Source organism: Medicago truncatula, chromosome 7 (genome assembly GCF_003473485.1).
Source record: "Medicago truncatula cultivar Jemalong A17 chromosome 7, MtrunA17r5.0-ANR, whole genome shotgun sequence".
NCBI lineage: Eukaryota > Viridiplantae > Streptophyta > Magnoliopsida > Fabales > Fabaceae > Medicago > Medicago truncatula.
This window is the reverse complement of record NC_053048.1, coordinates 28,102,962-28,112,162: the sequence shown is the minus strand read 5'-3', so window position 1 is coordinate 28,112,162 and position 9,201 is coordinate 28,102,962. Positions and strand designations below refer to the sequence as shown.

Here is a 9,201-nt window from a genome sequence, read left to right as displayed (position 1 = left end):
AGTATAATGTCCATTTGGAATTAAGAAAGATCTTAAAACATAATCCCTTCAAAAGTATGTCCCTTCGGAATAAAGAGTACTTTTAAGATCATGGTCCCTTTTGAAATAATAATGTTCCGTCGGAATTAAGAATGATCTTAATACTATATAAATATTTTTCTATTTGAGTAGAAATTAAAAAGTCAAAATGGTGGTATCACCATATTTGAGTGGTCGTAGTGTCATATTGATATTTTGGAAAAATTAAAGTTATAATGGTGGTAACACCATATTTGAGTTATCTCAACACCATATTAAAGTGGTAATAATACCATATTAAAGTGGTTTCATTATTAAAAGAATGGTCTTTGTCCCATATTGGAGGTTTAAATCTCGAACGATTTTCTACACTGCAGTAGTTAACCGCACAGTTGTAGGTGAGCTTGTTTTATTCTGGATGCGAAGTTGTTGATTGTCTGCCTTGCACAACTTTGGGCAGTGCCACTAAACTTCTTAAAGAGAGGGTCCTAGTCGTGACTCAACCTAGTAACAACTTCAGCAGATATTCTATTTCAAAATAGAATTTGGAAATCCAAATAAAATTGTTTGGAAATCCAAAAACAACAATTTTAAGACGTTTCGACTGCTATGTCTACCGAAGAAATTACTTATTGAGATTCTGTTGTCCTTAAATACAAGAAGGATTTCATACTCTCGACTCAAACAATGAAGTGCTTGTTGTTATAACAACAACACTAAAAAATTCATACACACAACTCTAGATCTGTTTTAAATTTATTGTGAATAAAAACTCCAATTATACCTGATTATCATTGATATTGATAAATTGACAAGTCTATATACTTATATTAAAAGAAATGTCCCTTGAATTTACTATTTTGCCCCTATAAAGGATAATTTGGTAAATTACAAATTTGTTGAGTTTTTTTTAAGGTTGGCCTATGAATTTCCATTTTTGCCCCTAACCAATTTTTTTAATTATTTTCTAATTTTTATATTTTTAATAATTTTTCAATTTTTATATTTTTAACTATTTTTAAATTTTTTCTCCCAAATTCAGTTGCTTCAACATTTTTAAGGAGAAGTTAGGCCAAACACAATATCAATTAAGTACTTACTAAAAAAAGAACATTTTTTGAACGCATAAAATTGAATGGAATGAGCTTTTGACCAGAAGCTGTTGAATGTTACTTTAAAAAATTACTTCTCGACAATTTATTTCACAAACACCTCTTTTCAACTCACGCTGCAAAAGTGTGGAGGGAAAAATTAGGTTAAAATTAGAGATAACATTTTTGCATAAATTAAATCTAGGGTTAATATAGTAAAGTCACACGAAAAAATAGGTTAAATCTAGGGTTAATATTGCGTCACGGATTAACATTTAGAAATAAGAGATGACATTTTGCATAAATTAAATCTAGGGTTAATATAGTAAAGTCACACGAAAAAATTAGGTTAAATCTAGGGTTAATATTGCGTCACGGGTTAACGTTTATAAATACTAGACTTTCCACCCGTGCTGCCGCACAGGTCATATACATTGTAGATGTAGTAGACAAAAACAAATCTCAATGCATATCAAAGAGAATAAAATATGTGGTCCCAAATATATGCAGATGTTGGAATTCGAACCTCAGACACCACACTTATTCACCTTAAAAATATTAATTTTTATCAATCGTGTGTTACTTCATTCTTTTGTTAAAATTATATGTCAATGTTATATTATTGGTATGTTACTTTATCTTTTTTTTTTTTTTTTTTGACAAAATGTTACTTCATTCTTTTGTAAAAATTATATGTTAATGTTATATTATGTACCTAAAAATAGCTCATTCTTAACCTCAACATGTAAAATGTTTTATTTCAATAATTTTCCTTTTATCGAATATTTGGCATTTACCGTAAATGATACCCTTTAACTGTTTGTTAGGGTTGTTCATAAAAATAGGAGATTAGGTGTGACCATTAGGGTTAAAACAGTAAAATTATGCAATAGGGTTTAGGTTAAAATTAGGGCTTACGGGTTAACTTTAATATATAAGAAGATAAGAGATAAGAGATAAGAGATGACATTTTACATAAATTAAATCTAGGGTTAATGAAATTTGTTTGGTAAAATTAAGGAGAAAAATCAGGAGCTATTTGTTTATTTTGATTTCCCTAACAATTAACGTTAACATTTTGATTAAATTAAATAGGGTTAATACAATAAAATTAAGAAAAGAAGTTAGGTTAAATCCAGGGCAAAATTTTGCGTTCGGGTTAACTTTAAGGAATAAGAGATTACAATAGTTGTTATGTTATTTTTTATGTAGTGTTTTAGGATCTGTGTTGCAAAATTTTGGTTTATGCAGCTTTGATTTTCACATTTATAAAGAACAACAATTTTTCGTAATTTATAAGATTTCTCCTTTGGAGCTAAATTTTTAAAAAATACGTTATTCAACCCGTGCGAAGCACGGGTTTGTAACTAGTTTGTTAAAAAAAAAAAAAAAAAAACTTGGATCGGAAAAGAAATAATGTGATGTTGTTATTTGATGAACTAATGTTTTTCGGATGAAACTTAAAGTCACTTACTTATGTGATGAAATGCTTATGCTTAGTTTTATATAATTCTCATAATAAGAAACAAATTGTCTAAAGCTTCTGAACAGTTGGAATGTATCGTGTAACAGGAGGGTAATTTACCATATAAATAGTCCCTGTTATATGTATAAAATTTGAACTAGAAATTATAGGAGAATTTTGTTCCAAATGTTTCGTATAAAATTAAGACTACGTTTTTGATGATATGGTCAAAATTAAATTCTCCTTCTATATTATTGTTAGTCTGTAAATTCAACATGCTCATTTAATATGCTCAATATTTGGTTGATCTTTTACTTTGCAGGAATCAAAGACTTTCTCATTTCTATTAAAGAATTTCGACGAGAAATCAATCCTAAAGCGCATAATCAGAGTTTCGACAAAGCAAGGCTGAAGAGAGATCGCGTCAAAGTCAAACAATGAAGGCGGGAAAGCATGATTTCAAGCTTGGAAACGGTTTCCTTAGTGGAAACGTGGGGCAAGCTTGCACAACATGCTCATGAGATCTCTAGTTTGGTCTCGCTTGTAATAATCAGAACTAGCATGTAGTTTGCCAAAAACACAGGCAAACAATTATTAGTTGTGTGATTTTAATATTTGACTTGTCAAAATTTATAATATGAAAAAGCGTTTAATTTTAAACATGAGTAACTTAGACTTAATTCCAAAATTATATGATTAGACAATTTTGTTTTTTGCAATCAAGATATTTGAACCAGAAGTTCATATAAATCAGTGTTTAGAGAATTTGAATCTCTAAACTTAATAAATCATGATATAAGCGAACTTGATAGCACATAAACTAGAAATGATAGAATAATATTTTATCATATCAGTGAATTTTGAAAAGAAAAAAAATTGATATGCTTGATATGTTTAATTTTCATAACGAAAATTGAAATTTATGTTGGATAGAGTACCCAAGTCTAAGAACAAAAATTCTAATTAAGAAATTTTTAAAGAAAACACAAATCAACATGTCTTATTTTTTGTACTTAGGATTGTCTAGGTTATATTTGGATTTTGAACCTCAAGAGAGTTGAACTCACTAGTAGAGCCTATGAATGTGTATTCATTGAGTATGTTATAAATAGTGAATCATATAGATTTTATGACCTAAATGCTAAAGTGATCATATAATTAAAAGATGTCGATTTCTATGTAAATATTTACCCCTTAAATAAAGAATAGTGGAGGCACTATTGGAGACTAGCGGGAGCACGACATTAGTGGGGGAAAAATAATTCCCTTTTAAAAATTAAGAATTAGTGGGGGCACAATATCTGATCACATTTCAATAATCAGAAATAGTTATGAGTACATTGTACGAGATGTTATAGAACCTCGAAGAAGTACGAAAGTAAGAATTGCTAAAGAGTAAGAACCTTAATGTAGAATTTTATTTCAACCTAGTAACAACAACCTAGCCACAATCTATGATTCATTGATATTGTCACAAATGAAGTGGATGCTATATAGATTATAATTCTCAGATTTTGCTTTCAATTGGCGTGGCCTGATCATTAAACTTTTCGTTGCAGTTCTAATGTTTTTTTCTACGTGCACTATTGAGCGCATGGAAAGTAAGCATTAATAGACTTCGGTAAAAATTCGTATGGAAAACACTCGTACTATATAACAGTCCTCATCATATATACTTGTCTAATTAAGCATTAATAGGCTTTCGTATGAACACAATATTAAATAACTCATCTAAATAAAATCAACATAATCGCACCAATATAGTACACATAGATCATCAATGAGAATATTAATTTATTCATGTTTCAATTCAAACACACAATACAGGAAAAAAGGCACTCTTTATTTTTGAAATACTCATAGTCATGATGATGTACAAGCAAACTTAACCCAAAATTTATTCATTAAGAAAAACTCAACCGATTAAAAATCCATAGAGAAGTGATGAGTGCCATAACGAAAACAACATTGTCATAACGAGCCACCTTTATTAGCAAGCCGGGTGAATCGTAAACCATGTCTGAATGAAAGTAAGAACAATGGCGATAAACGCAGCAAGGAATGCAGTAATGGCCCAAGGACTGCTGAAGTAAGTGTGAAAACCCTGTGCTATCCAAGTCTTGTATTTATTACAGTAATGCTCATTTATTTTGCGTCTAAGCTCATGATATGTGTTTATGTTAGTCATCACATCAGTGGTTATGATATTGAAAATATTGGCAACTTCCTCATCACTCCCAAAGCAATTGAGCAAAATCCCTTTTGATCTCAATTCCCTCACATCTTCAGGATGGTCGATAAGTGACTCGATGAAAGCTGCAAAAGAACAAATCCCGTAGTCATTCTTAAAATCTGGACACATCTCATATGCTATCTTATTGAGGAAAATAGTGGCTGATGTGTCGTCCACAACGATCTCAGGAAGAGTCAGTTTCGCAGCGAACCATCCTGCGGAGAAATCTAAGTCTCTCAGCCATCGTGTCTTGCTTGACTTAACTCTTATTCCTACTGCTTTTAGATCTTGTATGTTCCTATACGTAATCAGCTTGAACTCTTTCTTCTTCTGACTCCATTTCTTTATTTTTTGAAGAAGCTTCTTAATCAATTTTTGTGGACCTGTCTCCTCTGATGCTTCCTTAGAAGTAATAGCTTCATTGCTTTTAGTCTATGTTTTAATCAAAAATGGATTGGATCATCTTTGCTTATGATAATAAAAAAAATCATAATTATACTTAAATTAATATTTTGAAAACTCATTACTATTTTCAAAATAAATATGCATTTTATTTGCTTATATATGCAAAAATAAATGCTTATGTAGTCGATATGATTAAATTTTGAAAATTCATGACTATTTTCAAAATATTAAAATTAATGTAGTATTTCTATTAAATAACTTTTATTTTCTATGCAAAACATCATTCAATGTTTGCATCGCACCCGTTGCAGATTTTATGTGCTTATATATGAATAAACAAATTTTTATTTAGATACATTAGAAAGTCTATATGATAAAATTTTGAAAACTCATGACTATTTTCAAAATATAAACCTTAATGTAGTGCATCTTTTAAGTAACTTTTTATTTTATATGCAGATCACCATTCAATATTGGCGGCGCTTTCGTTGTAGATTTTTGTGTTTGTATATGCATAAACAGATTTTTATATACCTAAATGAGAAAGTTGATATGATAAATTTTTGGAAACCCATGAATATTTTTAAAATATCAACATTAATGTATGCAGGATTTTATATATTTTGGAAAGTTGATATGATAAAATTTTGGAAACCCATGAATATATTTAAAACACCATTAAATATTTACACCCCACTCATTGAGGATTTTATATGTTTATATATGCAGAAGAAATTTTTTGTGTACCGTTATGTGATAGTCGATATGATAAACTTTTAAAAACTCGTGACTATTTTTAAAATATCAACATAAATATAGTGTTTCTATTAAATATTTTTTATTTTATATACAAAACACCATTAAATATTTGCACCGCACTCGTTGCAGATTTTATGTGTTTATATCCCCAAAATCAAATTTCATGTGTTTCTATTAGTATCCGATGTAATATTTTTGTTTTTCTTTTTTGAGATTTTGAAAAATAACGATTATTTAAGAATATCAACATTAGTATAGCGTTTATATTAAAAAAAGTTATAGAAAAATTAGTCAGATTAAGAGATTAAAAAAACGAGAATAAGTTGTTTTTCTATATTTATGTCATAATACATTGCTTATAGGAAATTAGTTTAACCGAGGATAACTATAAATTTTTTGCTAGAGTATGATTTTCTTATAGTAGCAATAGATAAATGGAATAAGATAAGAAAGAGAATAAAGAAGAAATAAATTGAGTTTTTTTTATTTGCAAAATATAGGGAACTAATTTTAGGCTTGGTTTAAAAATGATAAGACAAAAAAAATAAAACTAAATTAACAAATATATGGAATTAGTTTTTTTTTTTTTTTTGAAAGAGAATATATGGAATTAGCTAGACTTGTGTGAAATTGGAAACAAAATTGTCAGTAATTCTGATGATATATAGGGGAATTAGTTAAACTTAGAAGTTAATAATTATGATTACCATTAGGCACATAAATTAATAAGATCAAGATTTAAAAAAATGATAATTATGAAATTTTGCCTGAGTACGATTTTATTATATTATTATATTATAATTAGTAGTAGATGTAGTGTTTCTATTAAATATATATTCTATTTTATATGCGAAACAACGTTAAATATGATAACTAATCACATAAAATTAAGAAGATCATGGCATTAAAAAAGGACAATTATAAAATTTTGATATTGTTAGTAGATTTTATTGTACCTTGGGTTTAGATCCAATGAGGGTGATTTTACGCAGAAGATCAAGAAGATGAGTGGGTGTCTCCAGCTGTGACTCATTTAGTATTGATACAATATGTTCTCCTCCGTTTAGAACCACGTGTATCTCCTTCTCTGACTGCGACTCACCTGGTCTTGCCAAAATATATTTGAAGAAATTCATGATGCTTTCTATCAATCCACTCTTGTCTTCATCTTTCCACAATAGCTTGAGTACTTGATAAGGTAGTTGATTCTCCAACAAAAGCACATCCATCATCACAAGAACCAGTTGATCAACCTTAATATCCATAGGCTCTGGGTCATCCATCCACGTACAACATCCATCCAAGATATAAAGCAAAGAGCATCCATCCACGAACAATATCCACGACAGCTTTTCTTCAAGGCTTCCAAAGCCTTCAAGAGACTTGCCGGTTAAAGTTAAAATTACATCATCGTCAAAATGACCCTTCAGTTCATCGATGTTATCAAAAATCTTTTTGTGTAGATCCCGTGGATTGAGTCTTGTATTTTCAATGTATTTTGCTGCCCACATAAGCTTGTACTTCCCTCCTAACTTCAGATCTGTATTGCCATGATGGATAGGACCTATTGACAGGAACTTGGGTGAGTAATACTTCTCAAAGTTTTTTCTGTTTCTGAGATTGTGTGGCACCCTTTGTATCTTTGGTCGTGAACTTTGGGGTATTTGCTTTGAATTTTCTAGCTCCACAATTTTTTTTTCAAGGGTAGTTTGGGATGCCATCATTCTTTCAATATAATAATGGTTGAGGAATTTAAATCAAAACGTGTATTATATAATATTATATAATATGGGCTCACTGTACTGCTTTGGATTTTTTTTCTCTCAAACCTTTACCTAATGAACAAGATAAGTAAATATGCTTGCTTAAAAAAAATCTTACACCTTCACTTTAATCTAGTTTTATCACTAATCTTCACTACTAAAAAAAGTAACTTGTCCTCGTAACGAACTGGACATCACTAATCTAGAATTTAACTATATCTCCATCACTTTGCTCAATGGACAAGAAAAGTAAAATTCATGGAAATAGGATCATTGCTTTTACTGTTCTAGAATTTAACTATGTGCACCATGCGGCTTCTCCTTTTATTTCTTGCTTGGCTTTTAAGTCCTAACGGGTCCATGCTCTGCACAGGGTTATGCATCCAAGCGAGTGTTATGCGTAAAAAATTGCATTTGCAATGTTATTTGAATTGAAAAATAAGATAAAATTAATGTAAGAAATGATTTTTTTAGGGGTAATGTAAGAAATGATGTTGATGATAAAAACTGAGAAATAATTGTTAATTTTTTTTTAACAAGCAAGAATGAGACTTATATTAACAATCAAATGTCGCTACTTCCGCACAAGATGTGCTAAAAGAGAGCGACCATTATTACACAAAGTGTTCGGTCAAAATGAAAGAAAAAAGAAAAGGGTCAGCTAACCTATACCCAAACAAAGAATAGGGCAAGCTAGTCAGTTATGAACCCCTAATACAAAAGTTGCATTTGCTGCATTCATCCACCAATAAGAATGAATTTGAACCTTTTCGAATATCTGATGAATAGAAATTTTGGTGTTATTAAACTGTCTATTATTACGTTCAGTCCATAACACCCACACACATAAGAGCCACAAAAGTTGCATAAATGAGCGTCTAGATGCTGCCTGTCATACCCCAAATTTTGATCACTTTTATCTGTTTTTACCCATTTTATTCGTATTTTTTAAAGCCGAGAGTCTTCGTCGTTTTAGACGAAATTTCAACAGGGAGGTTACTTTGAAGTACCTCATTTGGTTCCGAAGGGAGGTCACAGAAATAATTTGAGTATTCATCCGGGAGCTACAAAAATATATCATGATTTGAAGAAGTTGTTTTGGTGGTCCGGGTTGAAGCGAGATGTGGCACAATTTGTGTATGCGTGTTTAATTTGTCAAAAGTCGAAAGTTGAACATCAGAAACCTGTTGGGTTGTTGACACCTTTAGATGTTCCAGAGTGGACGTGGGATAGTATATCCATGGATTTTGTGACGAGTTTGCCGAATACTCCAAAAGGACATGATGCGATTTGGGTAATTGTGGATAGACTGACGAAGTCGGCTCATTTTATTCCGATTAACATCAATTTTCCTGTATCTCAGTTGGAAAAGATTTATATCCGTGAGATTGTGAAGTTACATGGTGTTCCATCGAGTATTGTATTAGATAGGGATCCAAGATTTACTTCTAGATTTTGGAAGAGTTT

At 30.4% G+C, this 9,201-nt stretch overlaps 1 protein-coding gene across 2 annotated transcripts; it reads right to left on the bottom strand.

Annotated features, from left to right (window-relative positions):
• Window positions 1-4,351: 4,351 nt before the first annotated feature.
• On the bottom strand, window positions 4,352-7,738 carry LOC25498462 (uncharacterized). Of its 2 annotated transcripts, none has more exons than XM_013593380.3 (2): window positions 6,928-7,738; window positions 4,352-5,209 (listed from the first exon to the last, which is right to left on the bottom strand). In XM_013593380.3, exons 1-2 carry the CDS (start codon window positions 7,693-7,695, stop codon window positions 4,565-4,567), a joined length of 1,413 nt encoding a protein of 470 aa, XP_013448834.1. In that variant the 5' UTR covers window positions 7,696-7,738; the 3' UTR covers window positions 4,352-4,564. The 2 variants fall into 2 exon arrangements, with proteins under 2 accessions (XP_013448834.1, XP_013448833.2); XM_013593379.3 differs by having other exon boundaries at window positions 4,352-5,239; window positions 6,928-7,736.
• Window positions 7,739-9,201: the final 1,463 nt, after the last annotated feature.